The 20,406-nt window shown below is 36.8% G+C and overlaps 4 protein-coding genes across 5 annotated transcripts; 2 read left to right on the forward strand and 2 right to left on the reverse strand.

The window, feature by feature from the left end:
* Nucleotides 1-25: 25 nt before the first annotated feature.
* LOC149735108 (glucoside xylosyltransferase 2-like) lies at nt 26-1,746 on the reverse strand. The gene has a single exon (XM_089879808.1). It carries the CDS (start codon nt 1,478-1,480, stop codon nt 320-322), a length of 1,161 nt encoding a protein of 386 aa, XP_089735934.1. The 5' UTR covers nt 1,481-1,746; the 3' UTR covers nt 26-319.
* Nucleotides 1,747-1,890: 144 nt separating this feature from the next.
* On the forward strand, nt 1,891-9,757 carry LOC149735109 (uncharacterized). Its single transcript, XM_089879747.1, has 13 exons — nt 1,891-2,192; nt 2,371-3,205; nt 3,461-3,513; nt 4,108-4,267; nt 4,620-4,745; nt 5,203-5,288; nt 5,512-5,637; nt 5,926-6,129; nt 6,263-6,431; nt 6,932-7,076; nt 7,581-7,776; nt 8,018-8,150; nt 8,307-9,757. The coding sequence occupies exons 1-13, from the start codon at nt 2,013-2,015 to the stop codon at nt 8,456-8,458; spliced, it is 2,565 nt and encodes an 854-aa protein (XP_089735873.1). The 5' UTR covers nt 1,891-2,012; the 3' UTR covers nt 8,459-9,757.
* A 447-nt stretch (nt 9,758-10,204) lies between these two features.
* LOC149735110 (S-adenosylmethionine sensor upstream of mTORC1-like) lies at nt 10,205-11,749 on the reverse strand. Its single transcript, XM_089879825.1, has one exon. It carries the CDS (start codon nt 11,286-11,288, stop codon nt 10,290-10,292), a length of 999 nt encoding a protein of 332 aa, XP_089735951.1. The 5' UTR covers nt 11,289-11,749; the 3' UTR covers nt 10,205-10,289.
* Nucleotides 11,750-12,454: 705 nt separating this feature from the next.
* On the forward strand, nt 12,455-20,076 carry LOC149735111 (organic cation transporter protein-like). 2 transcript variants are annotated; one of them, XM_089879774.1, is made up of 13 exons: nt 12,455-12,593; nt 13,361-13,425; nt 13,575-13,857; nt 14,069-14,148; nt 14,650-14,892; nt 15,356-15,510; nt 16,097-16,268; nt 16,566-16,713; nt 16,803-16,989; nt 17,280-17,438; nt 17,717-17,825; nt 18,105-18,235; nt 18,908-20,076. In XM_089879774.1, exons 3-13 carry the CDS (start codon nt 13,615-13,617, stop codon nt 19,033-19,035), a joined length of 1,755 nt encoding a protein of 584 aa, XP_089735900.1. In that variant the 5' UTR covers nt 12,455-12,593; nt 13,361-13,425; nt 13,575-13,614; the 3' UTR covers nt 19,036-20,076. The 2 variants fall into 2 exon arrangements, with proteins under 2 accessions (XP_089735900.1, XP_089735901.1); XM_089879775.1 differs by lacking the exon at nt 12,455-12,593 and having other exon boundaries at nt 12,896-13,425.
* Nucleotides 20,077-20,406: the final 330 nt, after the last annotated feature.

Consider the following 20,406-nt stretch of genomic DNA (forward strand, 5'->3'; position numbering starts at 1 on the left):
TGTTGCTGTTACTCAAAGATAAAAGTTACATTCATTCCTTTTATTGTATCTATATTACTAAGTACATTGCAAGAAATTAAATAAAGCACCTTGATTCGAAAGAAATATATGAAAACATCATAAAACAAACATTATACATACACAAGGAATTTAAAACAGTCTATTTTTTTAAGTTGACACATGGTAGGTACTAGGTAGTAATATAAAGCTTATAAAACATTTTAAAATTACTGTCATGACCTAGCTATAAAAAAGAAGCGTTCTAATTATTATACAGCTTTAAAAATTGTGCAAAAATCGCATGAATTTATCAAAAACCTTAACACAAACCATAGTTATACCATTTTAAAAAGAATGATTCTAACTTTAACACAGTCGAGCTCATATTTTTGAAGTCAACAGCATTAATTAGGCATCGGACACGATTGTAAAACTGTTTATCAGCAATGTTGTTGTGAGGTGTAAGAAGGTACTGTGAAGCATCATTGCAACCCCAAGAACAAGGTAGTTGGTTCACTACATCTGGGTTAAAAAAGGCGATGATATTTAAAATATCTTTTGCAGGAGACTTGAACCAATTTTCAAATAGTTTGCAAACAGTAAGCAACATATAAGGCTGCCATGTTGTTTTAATTGTACCATAATTCTCTCTCGTAATTGGGAAATCACTGCCTTGTTTTTGAATAGGGATTTCAAATACAGTTTCCCTAATTCTTGCCATGTCAAAAAGCATTATATCAGAGTGGAAAATTTGCTGGATTACTTGATCATTTTCCTGCTTTTTAGAGCTTTGTTCTTTTTTATACAGCGGTAAAAGTGATATAGCATTATGCTCTGTATATTCTAGTAAATTTCCCCACAAACTGTCGGGGCTAGTTAGAAATATAGACCCACTTTTGACGTAAATAACATGCTCTAATTTAGAGAGAATATTAGGCAAGAAAAGAAATGACAGTTGGCAAGAAGAAGTGTCAAAAGTGTTGTTTAGTTGGAAAATAGATTCAGGATATGTTGCATGGTGAAAATGAAACGCAACTCTGTGTTTAATTTTGTTAGGCCACTTGTCCAATTCAGACATAAAAATATGGTACAGTCTGTCTTCTGTAAAGATATGAAAATGCACGATTTTAGACGTGAGTATAGCAGCGGATTTCATTGTAACAAGAGCGTCATGTGCAGCGTCGTTTTGGACGTGAGAATCGCATGCAAAAACTACAATGTTCATTTCTTTAAGCTGCATTCGACGGGCTACACCCATACGTAGTGCAAATTCATGTTGACGTATTTGAGAATCGCTCGGTCTCAAAGCTTCAGGATAATGGTCGTAATTCGGCTTCGGAAATGCCCATTTCCATGTGTACATGAAAACTAGAATGGCCAAAACTATGGAAAACGTCCATTGCTTTAAAGAGCTCAAAGAAATAAGCTCTCGCCGGTCTAAATCGTACACTTCGTTTCTAAAATTACGCCAAGATTCCATTTCGTACACGGAACATCTAAAATCGACCTTTTAATACTTTTTGTACCTTTCAAAGCAAAAGAAGAAGTACTGCATGTTATTTACATTAGCAACCATCGCAAAGCCGAAGACAGAATAGATATTAAAGCGTTTTGTATCTCGCGGGCCTTGAAATGGCATAATATAATTTGTAAAACCGTATGCATTTGAATATTACTGCACATTTGAACAATTGCAGTATCTCAGTTGTTTATTATACACAAACAAAGATCGTTTTAAAATATAATGACAACATCTATTGGTTTTGTAAATAAAACAATATATTGTTTCATGTACCTATTTTGTCTAAAATGAAATAAATAACTGTTAAACAAGTCCTTAACTTCTGTTGTCCCCAAATGTTTCCATTTAAATGACCAAATTATCAGTGCATGACGGTAACAATTCTCATATTGTTAGTGAATAGAGAAAGGCGCGGACAGCACTTTTTGCATTGTTTTGATAGAAAATGTGAAGTTGGTGTGTTTTTTTAGCAATAATAACATTCTAAAACATGGAAAAAGCGAGACTACAACACCTAAAGAAGCTACAACAGCGTAGAGTTCGATTTCAAGGCAAAAGAACGGTCGTGAATGAACCTACAGAGAATGCCAACAATAATTCTAACGAAGGATTGACAAGACACACTCGTCATCAAAGTTACAACTCTTTCAATGCCCACCCTAAGGACCCGGTAGATATTTCTTAATTTCTTAATTGTCAAAATTTGTAAAATCCAACTGTGGCATGACATGCTGTAGGACCGCAACCATATAGAACAGAACGTGCATATCAATGTGTGTTATAATGACTGTCTTTGCCTCCCACGCGAGGGTAAATAAGTTACATTCATAAATATATCTTTATTTCAGAGATCAACTCAACATGGTAACCCCACCATTCACCTTCAAAACCCAGGACCTCACAACCTGACACAGATCGATACCAACTGTGATAACCGTAATCCTACAGCTCCCTCTAGCGGCCACATCCACCCATATTACCAACGGTTCAACTCATCTTCATGCCAACCGGCATACTACGTTCCCGGATACCCCGTTGCCATGCCGACCAACGCTGCTCCCTTCTTCTACATGACACCTAATGGAAGAATGCCGATATTTCCGCAGCAGCGTCTCCGAAACTTTCTCTGCTCAGAAAGCGTGATCGCCAAGTCTAAAGACAACCAGGAAATGAACAACGAAGATGAAAACGACGACGTATTCGCTTCGGGGACATCAAACATACCATGTCACCTACAGGAGTTACACAACAGTCGTAAAAGAGCTCACAGCGCTGGAGATATGGGCTTACTACGCTGCAACCAATACCAGTTCCCTATTCTCAACCATGGGGATTTTCCATCTCACCCTAATTACCCCAACACCCTGCACAATACCGAAGTTTTAGAACCCCCTACCAAAAAGCCCGCAACTGGGTCCAATTTTTGCCCCAATGGTTCTACTATAGTATACCAACCAGGGTATTTACCCACGTCTACTATAAGACCCCCACCTCCCCCTTACCCAACCACTATATCTGATACCCAGAGGAAAATTCCAACGACCAGCAACCTGTCAATCAAACACCAAGATGTAGCAGAACAACCTCAGGCAAGAAAACTCAATCGAACCCCATTAGTTGTCCATAGTAAAGCTACTGTGTATAATCCACAGACCAACGTTGCTACTCCAGTAGAAACCAAAGGTAAGTGAAAATAAAACAAAATATCTTCGCACGAACTATTTTATATATCAATGTATTATCCGCGCATTTTGACTGATACTGATTATCGGTAAAACGTAAATTTCGGCTGACCTTTAGTTGTCAGCACCCCAAAATATTGACAAGGTGTGCGCCATTAAGAGTAATATACCATTTTTATAAAATATAGAATAAAGAGGTGTCTTATCTTCCCCCACCCTACTATAGTTCAAAGTTTAAACTAATTTTATATTTTAGTTTGTGATTACAAAGCTGAGAAGAAATGTCGAGTAAAGCAAGTTGTTGAAAAGGTGAGATGAATGGTAACGCTATATCTTAACCTGTGCATTGAACTACTTTCTATTTTACTTTGTTTGAATGATATTATCCTTGTGTGGCAGAATAACGCCAGTTGTTATAACAGGTGTTCTGTTTCGTACACTTCTTTATGTAACTTATTTATCCTCGCATGGCGGGGCAACAACAGTCATAATAACACGGGTATTCTGTTTCGTACACCACTTGCCCGCTTAGGAGTTACCACGTATGTAACTTATTTGTCCTCGCATAGCGGGGCAACAACAGTCATAATAACACGGGTGTTCTGTTTCATACACTTCGTGCCCGCTTTCGAGTTACCACGTATGTAACTTATTTGTCCTCGCATGGCGGGGCAACAACAGTCATAATAACACGGGTGTTCTGTTCCATACACCTCGTGCCTGCTTTCGAGTTACCATGTATGTAACTTTGTAAATAATTGCTTTTATCTGTATGGATAACAATTTGTTTGGCTGGCAATTGTCTTTCCCAAGCAGCCAAACTGCCAAGCATATAACATATACTAGATACTACTACTAACTACTACCATCTATTAAAATTATATTTTTCCATATATTTTACAGAAACAAAGTTGTAGCGCCCCACACAGTGAGGTTTTGAGCCAAGAACCTTCAGCAACCACTTCCAAGTCTTCATTTGTTAAGAAATCTATTCTATCTTCAAAGTCACAACCAGTGAAAAAGAAAGTGGTTTGGACTGATATGGCTGCTGCTAATGAACCAGGTATGTAGAGGGTCTAATATGTTTAAGTTAAAAGTATGTCTATATAAAACAACACCCCTTGCCTCATATGCTTCTGATTTTATTCTATATGGGTGAGGTTCTTGTTGTGGACCTGGGATTTAGGCCAGGTTTTGCTCATTTCATTAACACCTTTTGTACATTTTCAGTGTTAGATGAGACAAGAGTGAATGTTACAAGTACCAAGCTGGTCTTTATATAACACTCACTGTTGTCTTATCTAACACTGAGTTGGTCAAATATAACCCTGCAAATACGCTACATTTTTAGAAAAAAAGTCTAAACATAACATACTAACTAAGTATGTAACACAGCTTAATATTTATCTCCACAGAAACTACCAAACCAAGCAAACCTGCAACCTATCCTTCTAATCAACTCAATGAAAGTGAAATCAAGAAAGTGAAAGCAAACCCAGCCAAACATACAAGGAAGAATAGGATTGGACCTTTCCTTATAGGTGGGGAATGTCAGTGTTGGTGAAATACTTAAGTGTTGGTCATAAATAAACACCTGGTCAAAACTTAATGTAAAAAATACTGAAGTGTCGGTAGTGGCGTCGATTTTATAAAAACGTAAGGGTTGCGACATCACACTTGAATACAAGGTAGGGGTTGCTGCAACCCCTGTAAAATTCCCAGGGTAGGCCTGCATACCCTGCACCATATAAATCGACGCCAGTGAGTGTCGGTCAAATACAACATAACTTATATAAACACCTGTAAAAAATAGTGCAACCAATTCAAGTTATTTATTATATTACATATTTTGTAAACACTATGGGTTAATTACAAACTATTATTATCTATTTTCCAACCCTTAGTACCAATTCAAGGTTACTGTATTCCACTTTTTGTTGACACATTTTACACATTACCTGTCTTGCATTTTCAAAATATCTTTTATTCCTTTTCCAGGTCCCTTGCTAGGCAACAGTCCAGTGAAATGCATTTCTCAATATTTGGTAAGAAAGGAGGGCACAGGAAAATATTTCATGGCAAAGGTAGGTGGATTAAAACAATGTTAAATTAATGTAACGTATTTATCCTTGCATGTCAGGACAGTGATAGTAACAAATCGACAAACTTCACAAAACCTATGCCGAAACTGTTTTATTAGTCCTTGTTAATTAGCAATAACTTCATGCCATACTTACAGCACTTCATTTTAAAACTTTCTTTTTGGATAAAAAAGATTATGAATATTAACTTACGTTTTTGTTGCAGGTGTTTACTGAAAACCAAAAGCCTGGAGAAACCAGAAGTGGGAAAATGCTCCTCCACACGGAGCACTCCCTTCTCTCTTTATTATCATCACATCCTGGTGTGATAAGACAATATGGATTGTTCAAGGTGAGAACAGATGGGAGAATTAAGCTATTAGCCAGTTGTAGAGAAAGCAGAGGTGCCAAAATCTTTGGTGGTAAACAAAAAACATTCAAAGAATTATAAAGCCGTATCCTTACAACTCCAATGGACCGTTGTTAATTGTTTAAAACACAATCAGAATATTTGGATATTATGTGCTAAAACTGTCCCATCTTTTCCACACTACTATATATATCTTTATAGATGCTATACGTAACAGTAAACATTGTATATGCCACTATATATATAACACAGCTTATGTACATTACATAGGACACTTCGTGCAACCCAACCAGTGGTGACGTCACCCCTCGTGTAGGATTAATAGTTGACTGTCTTGTGCGCCATGAAAAAAGTGTTGCCACGAATAATTACCTTAACCTACAACAACATGTGATACAAGTGAAAAGGTTATCTGAACGGGAAGCACTAAGGATATTCCATTCAGTGGTTTCAGTCATTGTTTCTTTGCATAAAGTGAGTACTGAGTATATCTAGTTGTTTTATTCTCTGGAATAAATCCCAGGTCCCATGGCATGCTTCACTTTAGGACCTCACCCTCACCCATATGAATATCTTAGCCAAAGATGCAAATAATCCACATGTTTAGATGAATGTCGTGCACCGAGATTTAAAGCTAGGCAATATGGTGCTGGATAAACGAACACGGAAAATAACTCTGATCAACTTCTGCTTGGGTTGCCATTTAAACTCGGAGAGGGATTTGCTCACTGACCAACTGGGGTGTCCGGCTTATATTAGTCCTGATGTTTTAAGTGGTAAGTCATGCAACTGTTGTAGTATACTGGGCAAAGTGTATGTTTAAATGGTAAGTTGTTAACTTGTTATAGTATATTGGTTAGGATTCTCACTTCAAGACCAGAGGGTACTGGGTTTGAGGCTTAATGCTGTTACCTAATTTTGTAGTATATTGGTTAGGGTTCTTAAATTTCAGAGGGTACCATACGGGCTTGATGTTCTACAAAAGTGGGTGTAGAACCGAACTGTAATTGGTTTTACCCAGTCACTTATACCCACAAAGTTACATACATGGTAACTAGGCGGGCACGAGATGTATAAAACAGAATAAGCATGTTATAACGACTGTAGTTGCCCCGCCATGTGAGGATAAATAAGTTACATACGTGGGAACTCGTAAGCGGGCACGAGGTTTATAAAACAGAACACGCGTGTTATAACGACTGTTCTGCCCTGCCAGAAGCGGAGAAACTAAAACTAACCAAACACATTAATAAACAAGATACTCAAATGCTTTCAGATAAACCGTATGCTGGCAAACCCAGTGACATGTGGTCCCTTGGTGTTGTGTTATACACAATGTTGTATGGACAGTTCCCTTTCTATGACCAAGCACCGAAGAAACTGTTTGCTAAGATTAAGACAGCAGAATATTCAATACCAAGGTATATAATGTGCGTTATTGGTTTAAATTGGGGGTAATGAGCCAACTCTGGTATAAATTTCAGTTTTCATCGCTTGCCTCACTGTAGGACCTCACCCATATAGAGTAGAATGTGCATATACAATGTTGGGGTGATGGGACAACTCTGGCATAATTCCTAGGTCCCATGACATGCCTCAGTATAGGACCTCACCCATATAGAATAGAATGTGCATATACAATGTTGGGGCAATTGGCTGACTCTGGTCTAAATCCCAGGTCCTATGACGTGCCTCAGTGTAGGACCTCACCCATATAGAACAGAATGTACATATACAATGTTGGGGTAATGGGTCAACTCTGGCCCATATCCCAAGTCTCCTGATGTGGCTCACTATAAGACCTGACCCAACTACTAGAAGTATATAATATATTACAGTATTCTGTAACACTTGATCCTAACTGTCATTTCAAGAACACAGCTTTACATAAAACTTTGATTGACATTTACCATTTTGATTGACAGCTCTGGTCAAGCATCAGCGAACACCAATGATGTCATTCACGGTCTATTGACCCTAAACCCGCTGAAGCGTCTCACAGCCGTTGAAGCGTTAGATTCAATTGAATCTTGCGCTGCAGCGTGGTACGTACTACGCACTCCAACCACACCGGCACAAGTTGTGCCTGATGTTGACGACCTGGATGTCTCATTGATTGAGGTGTGTGGTCTGGTAATGTGTTTGTTTATTATATTATGCTCACTGTCGGGTTAAAACATGGGTAAAAATGTGTAAGTGCCGGTTCTATTCTATATGAGTGAGGTCCCACAGTGAGGCATGCCATGAGACTGGAATTTAGGCTAGAGTTGGCTCATTACCCCAACATTATATATGCACATTCTATTTTATATGAGTGAGGTCCTACAGTATGGCACGCTAATAAAGTTTAATTTGTTTCCAGCGTTCAAAACTGAACGAAGAGAGCGTTAAACAACGGGACAAACTTCTAACGTTTGCGTTTTGTAAGAAACTGCTGAGCGATGATGAAAATGATGATGAAGCACAAATTTCTACAACCAAACTCAAGTTGAAAAGTAAGAATTTAAAATATTGTGAGTTATTTTTAATGTCAACGCATATTTCCTAGTTTCCCATGACCTTACCAACATATAGAATCACCTATATACCAAGCAATAACTTCACATAGAATTTACACTCCCCATAGTTTCATTACTTTATCTCCATACAAGATCCTGGCTGTTCCAAACGCCCTCCTACACTCCCTGAGATATGCCACGTCAGTTATGATGCACGACCGCTCAGCCATGACGAAGCCAGGCTGCATAGGAGACTACTTCCTAACAGTACTGGCTCAACCAATCACAGCGTGCCAGCTCATTAATAGTTTGTGTTCAATTGTTACATAGGCAATCACTTATTGTGCGTCTATAAAAGTCAATATGACTTTGCGGAGGAAACGGTTTGACTCAGTGAATCTAAACTAAACAGTACAATGCTGTTACTATTATACAGTATGGTGGGGAAGATGGGACACTTTTTCCCTCTATTTTCTTGATCAATTTGGTAGTAAACAAAGAATATTCAAAGAATTAGAAAACTGTATCCTAACGACTCCCATAGGCCGTTGTTAATCGTTTAAAACACGATCAGGATATTTGAGTATTATGTGCTAAAGGTGTCTTCCCCACCCCACTATATATATACACATGTAAGTAGCAAAGCAAGATGAATTTAATTTTTTTTTCGTATTTAGTAATATAGTTGAAGTAGTTTAAGATCTGAACTTAAAGTTTTGCTAAATCATCCAATGTTCTAGATATTTGCACTTCATACCAAATGCATTGATTGTTCACCATGTAACCTGTATAAGGTTAAGCCTTAAATCTCACTAAACCGTGGCATGTAAGTGCCATGGCATCTTACAGTCCATGGTACTTGTCATGTATTATTGAAGTGCCTCGGTCTTTTTTCTTGTAGCAAATTCGTGGCATTTGCCACTCGCCACCGTGAATGGCGAAGGTTGTATTAGGTTAAACTTTGCACATAGTATTTGTGTACGAATAGGCAAAGTTGCAAATATTGTATTTTTTCATTGTAGTATTCTTACTAGCTTTGATATAATGCAGTCGTTTTTAACTTTTCTAAAACCATTTGTTGATTATGTTTGCTGAATATTTAAATTTTTGAACATTTGCTAACTGAAGTAAAAAGTCGTTTGGATGTTTTATGCCAAAGCCAGGTTAATAGTTATTAGTGGTATCTACCTAATACACATGCAGAAAATGCACCAAATTCAAAGCATCAAAAAGTTAATTTTTATCTGGGTAAGCAAGTAGTATTATATTTGCCACAAGAAGTGGTGTAATGGCATAAAGTTAACTAGAATTTTATCGAAACCAATATTTCGTCTGCCATACAGTAAGCCTTCACTTTAAATCCCAAGCTTTAAAATCTGACAAATTGTTTGTTTAAATGAAATCTATATTAACTTTATCCATGGTTCTTGGGTATAAATATGTAACGTGTTCCGAAAACCAGTCTGCTGAAAATTGATTTTGTGAATGAACTTTGTGTATTTTAAATAAGTTGCCATAACATTGTAACAATGATGTTTATTTTATCATAATGTGTCACAATGTGTTGAATCATGAAACAATAAAAATCTCAATCTAAAATGGTATTTATAGTTTAGTTTCTTGTAAAAGTACAGTGTATTGGGCAAAATCTGGCCTAAATCCCAGGTCCCATGTCGTGCCTCGCTGTAGGACCTCACCCATATATAATGTGCATATACAATGTTGGGGTAATAGGCCAACTCTAGTCAATAGGCCAACTCTAGTCATGTAGGTTGCAGTTATATACTGCAACCTACATGCAGTATATAAGACAGTGCCATTACAGCAGTAGTTTAGAACCTATGGTTTAAGTACCACTTGTAGTACATGGAGACCCAGGGAGTAAGAGTGCGACCTATTTAGGTTTAATAATCAAAGAAATTAATAGCAAATGAATCTATAGAATTAACTGTAGGTTTAAAGTCCACAAAAAGTGAAACAGATAAGTAAATAGAACAAACTCGCGAGTTTTGTGACCTGCACTATAGTTATTTAAATATATAAGGGTCAAGTGGTATAAGGTCAGTTTATTAGGTAAAAAAGTATGAGTAAAACAATTGCTGAACCACTGATGTATATACAAAGAATATATTATGTTTACAAACATGTATTGTCTACTGTGTTATTAAAATCCTGTGGGATATTCAGCAGTTTTTCAAGCTTTGTATTTTGTCCAGATCTCTTATCAATTATAAAGTTTGATGGAATTTTCCGGAATGCTATGAGGTGTAAGTGCTTGTCTTTTTCATATTTTACTCGACAAAAACCAATATCTTCGATTTCTGCTTTCCATTTTTTCATGTTCGATGCGTGTTTATTTTGGTGGCTTGAATCTGGAGTTATGATCAGTAGAAGACCATTTGTAGTTAAAACCTTGTGGGCTTTTTCACACATTTGAAATCTTGCATGTGGACATGGAATGTATGAAAGTAAAAGCGAAAACACTACAACATTAAAATGATTTTTTGGTAAAGCTGTTACTTTCCTTGCATTTTCTACATCAAAATCCGGGCCATTTGATTGATTTTCAGCAGAAATGTCTACTGTTAAAAAGTCACATTGATAAACTTGTTTATTAGCTGGTGTAATGTCAACTGCTGTTGTTTCAAAGTCTTCAATTTCATGGAACGGATTATAACATGATCCTACATCAAGAAGACGAACTTTTTCATCAATTTTTCGAAGATTTGATGCAGTTTGGGCATTTTGTGTTGGAATTTTTTCATTAATTTTAGGCACGAATGACGCAGTTTTGGTACTTTCGTTTGGGTTTTTGATGAAGAAGTTATCTTTATTTTGTTCATAGTATTCTTGTCTTCGTTTATCCTTCTCTAAAATTTCTTCTAACTTTCCTTTATGGAAATATTCTTTCACAGTGTCTTTACACCAAGTTGTCCTGTCCTTTCCATCACATTTGGTCCCCCATACATCTGTAGCGAGCTCATACATGGCTTCAGAATATTCCTTCAAACCCTGGTTGTCGCTACAATGTTTTTTCCATACTTTGGAAAAATCTTTGCATTCAGAAAACTCATCTCTAAGTCTTTTATGGGTTGAACGGATTACTTTGACTTGGGGTGGTGGATCCAAGGCCATTTTAGATGTATTCTAATAATACTACTGTTGATATAAACAAATGTACATACAATTTATTTGAGGTTAAAATGAGCTGGTAGTGTTCATTTTGATCCTTAAAATTTTGGTGAACATTTCTGGTATTGCAATATATTTATGCCTGAGATAACTTTAACCCTGCTGTTAGGTGTCTACACAAACAAGCAGACCCAAAGTATATTGCATTCACCACATTAATCAATGAGGTTCCTTATGTTTGACAACTATGAGTGTAACTGTATTTTAACAATGTAACCTCAGATTTTACCCTGCTGTTAGGTGTCTATACAAACAAGCAGAGCCAAAGTATATTGCATTCACCACATTAATTAATGAGGTTCTTTATGTTTGACAACTATGGGTGTAACTGCTTTTATCAATGTCACCCCAGATTTTACCCGGCTGTTAGGTGTCTATACAAACAGACAGACCCAAAGTATATTGCATTCACCACATTAATTAATGAGGTTCCTTATGTTTGACAACTATGAGTGTAACTGTATTTTAACAATGTAACCTCAGATTTTACCCTGCTGTTAGGTGTCTATACAAACAGACAGACCCAAAGTATATTGCATTCACCACATTAATTAATGAGGTTCTTTATGTTTGACAACTATGGGTGTAACTGCTTTTATCAATGTAACCCAAGGTTTTACTAATGCTTAAAAGCATGATGCCATTGGACAGTTGTACTGTGTACAATTTTGTTTGCAATAGCTGCTAATGACCTCAATGGACCTTAATTATTTAAACAGCTGCAAATGTCAAGAGGATAGTTGTAAGTCTACTATTCTCAAGACAGTGTAGCTACTGTAGAATGATTAGTTTTAAATGTAATCATGTCGCAAACAGCTTTTTATAAGAAATGGTGTATTATGAAAATTGTCTGCATCTTAGAAACTGTAGTAAACTGAAAGTCTGTGTGTTATCTTTTATTTTTAAAGTGCAACATTTACTTTTATATTAACGACTATGCCTATATTTATGTTTTAATCTGGTGACAACTATGTTTATGATTGAGCGACACATGTTGAATTTTAAGCAAGTCCGCTAGTTTGTCGAACTAACGCCACTTTTCAGTGTAAAACACCCTTTTCTGTTATTGTGTTTTATGCTACAACAGCCCTCCTATTTGCTCTGTTTGGGACGAGTTCTCCTATAGTCGTTTGTTCCCACGGAAGGTTATCTGTAGCTTGATGCCACTCGTCGTTTGTTCGTTTCATAAACCGAGTTGTCAACCGATCGTTACGAAGTCGGATAACGTTAAGTTGGGTGCGGGCTTGTGTAAGTTTTAGTTCAAATATTTTAGGTTTTTACTTAATTATTAGCAAAAATCATAACCATAACTTCCATTTATGATCTCCTAATGTAATAAATTCAATCAGAGTCATCACTATGCAAAAAAGCATACTTTGGTTTAAAACTATAGAAATCGATTTCTCGTAATTATTACGTCACGTTTTCAAATTATCATTAGCGGTTTTCATTTTTGAAAGTTAATTTTTCCTCTTTGTGCTAATTTTTTACCCGCTATAAGTATTTATGTAGTATTTACATGTGTTTTAGTACTAACTGCACTATCTTTGAAACCCGTCTATTAAAATCCGCATTTAAATCTGACTGAAATTCATAATTTATAAAAACAACGTTTATTATACCATATACAACAAAGCAAAGCGTAAACAAATAATTAACTCTGACAGCACACCAAAAATGACTTTTATTGCTTTTAGCCCACGTAAACCATGTTTTTTCTTGGAAAGTAGGCGTGTACTATGCACGCCCACAATTTTCATGATTGGCGCAGACTTTGGGACTTTGGACCTTGTCCTTGCGGTGTATATAGTTTGTTACGACACAAAAGTTGGTAGCGGTTTAGTTCCGGCCGCGCTACGAAAGTTTCGCCGTTTCGCTGAATTTTGCCGGCGGCAATTTTTGAGTCATGCTTCAAGCTTTAAGTTTAAAGTCCGCCGCGGTCGGGCAAAGTCCGATAAGGCATGTAACTTTATATTTACACCAACACACATGATCTCGAGCACGTTTGTTGACAGGTGCGCCGCTATGTTCGTTCCTAGAAGCTTAAGAAACAAACATTTCAAATTAATCAGGATTTGAGGTAAAATAATCACGCATAAAACCAGTTTCATTTTTTAGATACGTCATTTTTAGTTACTGACGTTTTTATAAGTGATAGGAGCTATAGGTCTAATTATATTACCATTTCTACAGTTTACATGTTTTTATAATCTTATTTTTCGTTTACAGTTGTTAATTGTTAATTTTAGTTAATTAATTGCTAATTAAAATGGGTAAAAAAAACAAAACTTCTGCTGTTTTTACTGAAAATGAAATTCTCATATTTGAAAACAATTTCGATGAAATTTTGGAGAAAACTGGGTGTTTTAACGCGCGATCGATTGCCATATTCGTTACAATGTATATTGTGATTATGTTTGGGGCAATGCATATTGGTGGCGTGGTGTTTCTTGCTGCCAAGATGGACCATCAATGCATAGTGGATTCTGGGACCATGGACTTGGTATCAGAGGTACTGTGGTTTTATTTTATTTACTTTTTATTTAAATGGGCAAACTTGGGCTGAACTTAAAAAATAGGCTACCCTGCCCAAGTATGTTTCATTTGAAGGAAATATATATCTGTCTGCTGTCTCTATCAGCATCAAAACTAAGTCCTTTGGTTACTATACAACCACATTTCCACTAAGCCACTGCACAAACTTCAACTTTGTTATTTAATAGAAATGTCATATCAACTGGACAGAAACGGAAACCATGAAGAGCAGTCCAGTGGTGAAGAATAAAACTTCGAAATGCACCAGGTAGATATGCTTTATTAGATCAAGTTGTTAGATATAGGTGTATTAGAAGACACCCATGTTGTAACTCAACAGTAAGCATGAGGTGTTTGAATACACTAACTCAACAGTAAGCATGAGGTGTATGAATACACTATATGTGTCTGGTGTATAAGAACATTAAGGAGACACCCATGTTATAACTCAAGAGTGAGCATGAGGTGTATGAATACACCATGTGTGTCTGGTGTATAAGAAGACACCTATGTTATAACTCGACAGTGAGCATGAGATGTATGAATACACCATGTTTGTCTGGTGTATAAAAAGACACCTATGTTATAACTTAACAGTGAGCATGGGGTGTATGAATACACCATGTGTGTCTGGCGTATAAGAAGACACCTATGTTATAACTAAACAGTGAGCATGAAGTGTATGAAACAAAACACCAAAACAACTGTCGTTACCTCTCCTTGCGAGGAAAACTAAGTTTCATTCATTCAATCGATGATTCATACCCAGGTTCACCAACGAGTATCTGCTTAACATGAGTTGCTCATCTTGGTCGAGTAGCTCTCCTCTCCCACCAAGTGGTCATATCGAACCATGCGAAGCGTGGAGTTACGATCAATCTGTATTTCAATCGACGATAATATCTGACTTTAACCTTGTGTGCAGTAACACATGGAAAACTAATGTGTCTCAGATGTTATTGATGTTTGGGGTGCTGATTGGTGCATTAGTGGTTGGGATTTGCTCAGACAGGTAACCTATATAATATGTAGGTTATGTATGTAGAAGTAGATATACATATTGTCTTATTTATAAAGTGTCAAATTGGCAAATAAAAAGTTTGATATGGGCCCTCCAGATTGGTGCTTAACGGAATCATGAGATTTAGGCCAGAGTTGGCCCATTACCCCAACATTGTATATGCACGTTCTATGCTATATGGGTGAGGTCCTACAGTGAAGCATGCCATGGGACTTGAGGTTTAGGCCAGAGTTGGCCCATTACCCCAACATTGTATATGCACGTTTTATTCTATATGGGTTAGGTCCTACAGTGTGGCACGTATAAATCCATATAAGAATAGTAGTGGTCTTAACAGATCTTTTTAATACATTCATTTTAAATTCATTTGTTTTCCTAAACTTTTATCATAACTTCTGTTAGATATCTGTTTAATACCTTCTGTTACATTCGTTTATTAAAATTTTTTTTCCAGGTTTGGCAGGCGACCTCTCTTCATTATATGTTTGTTAGCATTGCTAGTATCTGCTATATTGAGTTCGATAGTTAAAGATTATTGGTTATTCTCAGTAGTGAGAATGGTGGTTGGTCTCGCTTCCATTGGCTTGTGTGTGTCTGGATACGTTTATGGTAAGTTAAAGTTTAATTGTGTTTAATTAATGGTTGGGTGATTAAATGAATGAACGTCCTCCTCTCTGTCCGGGCAACGACAGTCAATAAACTGTTTATCCTCTCATGACGGGGCAACGGAAGTCGTTATAACACGGATGTTTTGCTTTATACATCTCGTGGCCACCTATAAGTTACTACATATAAAACTTATTTATCCTTTCGTGACGGGGCAACGGAATTTGTTATAACACAGGTGTTCTGTTTCATACATTTCGTGCCAGCTTACAAGTTACCACGTATGTGACTTTGTGGGTGATTGTTTCTTATGTAATTGCTTGCAAACTGCAGTTTGTCTTAACTAACTTCATATATATAAATAGTATGCTCATATCCACAGAAATTTGCATTTAATGACCTTAGGCTTAACTAACTAAACTAATAACGGACTGTATTTATAAACATTATTACCCTTTGAACGAACATAACCTTTTATTCTTGTCTGTTAGGTCAATTCATAAACCTTGTGTCCCATCTTACCCCACCTCACTGTATCATATTAATACCATAATATTCAATATAAATTAACCTTACCTCCTATTTACAGCGATGGAAATCATGGTGGAGAAATATCGTGTTTTATTCGGGCAAGCGATCCACGCCACATTTTCATTCGGTTTCATGTTTTTTGCTTTGTTTGGATATTTAGAAAGAAGATGGGTGTTCCTTAATTATATCATTGCTGTTCCCCTTGCACTTTTACTTGTTATATACCTATGGTATGTTCTGTTTGATATTATTTAATATTTATTTTTAATTATTTAATAGTATATTTTTCAACTGGTCAGGTAGCATCCTAGGTTTTGGGGTAATAGGCAAACTCTGGCCTAAATCCAAGGTCCCAAGGCATGTCACGTTGTAGGACCTCCCCCATATGGAATAGAATGTGCATATACGATATTTAACAATGTCACCCCAAATTTTGTCCAAAAAAACATAAAAAGGGCAGGCCTATGTACAATGTATTATACCATACTCTTAATCAATATATTATGACATCACACATCATGTTATAGTGTTTCTGCTGAGTCGCCCCGTTGGCTAGTGTCCAAGAAGCGATCACACGAAGGATTGAATGTTTTCCGCCAACTCACAAAAAAAGATGATCATATTTTGAAAAATGTCTTGAAAGTTTTAGAGAAAAATACAACTCCTATATTAAAGGTAGGAGTTATGTGTTTGCTTGTGTATAACACTGAGAATGGTGCAGTTTCATTTAATCAACTTTCTTATAAATTTGATCCCAATTTTAGAAATCCAGCCCCAGTGTTCCCTACAACGATTCTGGTGAAGTTATTGTTGAAGGAAACGAATCTGGCAACACTGTAACAATATTCAGGAATCCTGTCTTAAGAAAAATATCGTTTATTTTCTTTTACAACTGGTTCGCGGTCACTTGTATATATTATGGTCTTACTCTTAACACAAGTTCATTAGCAGGTATGAATGAATGTAACTTATTTATCTTTTGTTGTTATTTATAACACAATCCGTTTCATAAACTTAGTGCCAGCTTAATTTCGATGTATGTTACCTTTTTAACCTTGCTTGACAAGACGCCGTCTTATAACATGGGTGTTCTGTTTCCTACACCTCGTGTCCACTTACGATTTACCACTGGTGTCACTTAATATTATTTGGTGTCTTGGCAAAGGACACGTGTATTTAATGTATAAAAAGACAAGCTTGTTATAACTCAACAGTAAGCACAAAAAATGTCATATTTCCAGGCGACCCGTTTCTAAATTTCTTCCTGTCCGGCCTTGTTGAGATTCCCGCCAACTTTGGAGCAGTGTTGCTCATCAAGTTATGGGGAAGAAGGCCAACAGTTTGTTTGGGAAACACTGTATGTGGTGTAGCACTAGTTGCAATGGTGTTAGTGCCGGAAGGTAATTGTTTTTTGTTTGTTGGGTCATTTTGGGTAACTAATTGTATATAAAGACCAGCTTGGTACTTGTAACACTCACTCTTTATCTCATCTAACACTGAGGATGGTTAAAGTTGATTAACTGAAACTGCACCATCCTCAGTGTTAGATGACTCAAGAGTGAGTGTTATATAAAGACCAGCTAGAAACTTGTCTCATCTAACACTGAGGATGTTTAAAGTTAAATAAATGAAAGGTACTTGGTACCGTATACACTATTAATTATAACACACACTTTAGGTTACCAAGCTGTGGATACAACATTATATCTCATTGGAAAGTTTTGTGCAACTGCTATATTCAGTACAATCTATCTTTACACTGTGGAACTATACCCCACCCCTCTCAGGTAACTATTAAGGTGTTAACTTAATTCACAGGAATTTATTTTATTCATAAGAATTGGGAGCTGTATTAAATTTTGTGAATCTAACCTTAGTCCGGTACTTATTCTTTTGCCTAAATCAAATAAAACTAATTCTATTCATGGTAACTCCTAAGCTGGCACGAGGTTCATGAAGCAACACTTCTGTTTAACGTCTATTGTTTTCTAGCCACAGGAGGATAAAGTAAATTACACTCATTCGTTTATTTACTTATTATAAAATATAACTATATTTATCCTCAGGGGGAATGGAGTCGGCATATGCAGTGGCTTTGCTAGGATTGGTGGCCTTACCTCATTGTTAATATTAATGCTGGGACAAATAAACACAACTCTTCCATATCTTACCTTTGGAACTATTGCTCTGGTAGCAGGTACATAGTTTGGTCTAATACATGTGTATGTGTTCATACATGTTGAGTTATAACATGAGTGTTTTCTTATACACCAGACACACATGGTGTATTCATACACCTCATGCTCACTATCAGGTTATAACATGTGTGTCTTCTTATACACCAGACACACATGGTGAATTCATACACCCCATGCTCACAGCTCACTGTTGAGTTATAACTATGTGTCTTGTTATAAACCAGACACACATAGTATTCATACACCTCATGCTCACTGTCGAGTTATGACATTGGTGTCTTGTTATAAACCAGACACACATAGTATTCATACACCTCATGCTCACTGTCAAGTTATAACATGAGTGTCTTCCTATACACCAGACACACATGGTGTATTCATACACCTCATGCTCACTGTCAAGTTATAAAATGAGTGTCTTCCTATACACCAGACACACATGGTGTATTCATACACCTCATGCTCACTGTCGAGTTATGACATTGGTGTCTTCCTATACACCAGACACACATGGTGTATTCATATATGACATACACTTAATGCTCACTGCTAGTTTTACTGTTTGATTATACATGAAACGCATATGGTGTAATAATACATAAGGTATGTGTATTCCTGCACCAGCACTATTAAACCCTCTACCATTACAGTAACATTACCTTTTGCCATAGGGTTCCTTATAGTGTTGTTACCTGAAACCAAAGGAACCAAACTACCGGAGACAGTAAAAGATTCAGAAGATTTATATACGAGACGAAACCGCACCGTAATCCAACAATGCTTATGCAAAAATAGTTGAGCAGTCTGTTCACTCCCATATGTTGTTTGGTCCCATACCTCAGTTCTTCCAACTAAACGTTCTATACACTGTGGGATATTGGTTGCCCAAATTAGTGTTCCAAATGCAAGCAATGCAAGTTCCAGCTAACCGTACTTTGTACTTTTTTGCGAATAATGGGCCAACTCTGGCCAAAATCTCATAGCATGCCTAACTGTAGGACCTCACCCATATAAGAATAGAATGTGCATATACAATGTTGGGGTAATGAACCAACTTTGGTCTAAATTCCAGGTCCCATGGCATGCCTCGCTGTAGGACCTCACCCATATAGAATAGAATGTGCATATACAATGTTGTAGTAATGGACCAACTCTGGCCTAAACCCCAGGTCCCATGACGTGTCTCACTAAAGGCTTCATCTCTGGCTTAAATCCCTGGTCCCCTGGCCTACTATTAGCACCTCACCGATATAGAACTTAACCCGAACGTAGAAGTCTATATACCCTAACTTATTTCACCGTAATGGGCCATTTCTGTACTAAATCCTAGATACAACAGCATACCTCAATGTATGACCTCACCCATATAAAATATACATGGCTGCCCAATAAAGACGTAGTGTTTGTGTGCGAGTGTTTATACTTATTATTCTTTGTGCTAATATTATAATTTTTATCTTAGTATGGCAACTCTGGCTTAAATCCCAGGTTCTCTGGCGTGCCTAACTGTTGGACCTTATGTCGAAAAATAGAAACTTTTTATAATTTCCTCCCACCTACTAAAACTAAACCGGTAATTGTTGAAACATTTTAATTAGTTTGTTATCTAACTATGACCCAACTTTTAAATTTAAATCTTGAAATAACGAGTGTTTGTAATTCGCTTTCCATTCTTACCATGCTTTTATTTATTTGCGTTGCATTTTACTTCTTTGAGAATTGTGTGTTACGTTTTGCTAGCAGTTACAAAACATGTGAATATGACTTTTCAGTGTACTGTGGAAGGTAGGTGCTGAAATATTGTTTGGTTTATAATAGAAAATACAAGCAATTGAGAATACGTGTGGATTTTTGATTAGGTTAGACAGTGTATATAAAACAGACTATTTTTTGGTGTTTTATTAATAGCTGACAATTTAGACAACCCATTAGTGACTACTGGGTTGGAGTAATTGCCCTAAATTGTCTTGCCCAAAGACACATGCGACCGGAATGGTATCATCGGTGAGCCTCGAACCTGTTACCTCTGGGTTACAGGCAGGCGCGCTTACCACTGTTGCTTAGCGCAGTAACGTAACATATATGGCAACTTCTAAACTTGCGCAAGGTGTTTAAAACAGAAAATGTTTAACGACTGTCGTTTTCCGGTCACGCGAGGATAAGATGAGTT

The sequence above is a fragment of the Ciona robusta genome, chromosome 6 (assembly GCF_009617815.1).
Source record: "Ciona robusta chromosome 6, ASM961781v2".
Classification (NCBI taxonomy): domain Eukaryota; kingdom Metazoa; phylum Chordata; class Ascidiacea; order Phlebobranchia; family Cionidae; genus Ciona; species Ciona robusta.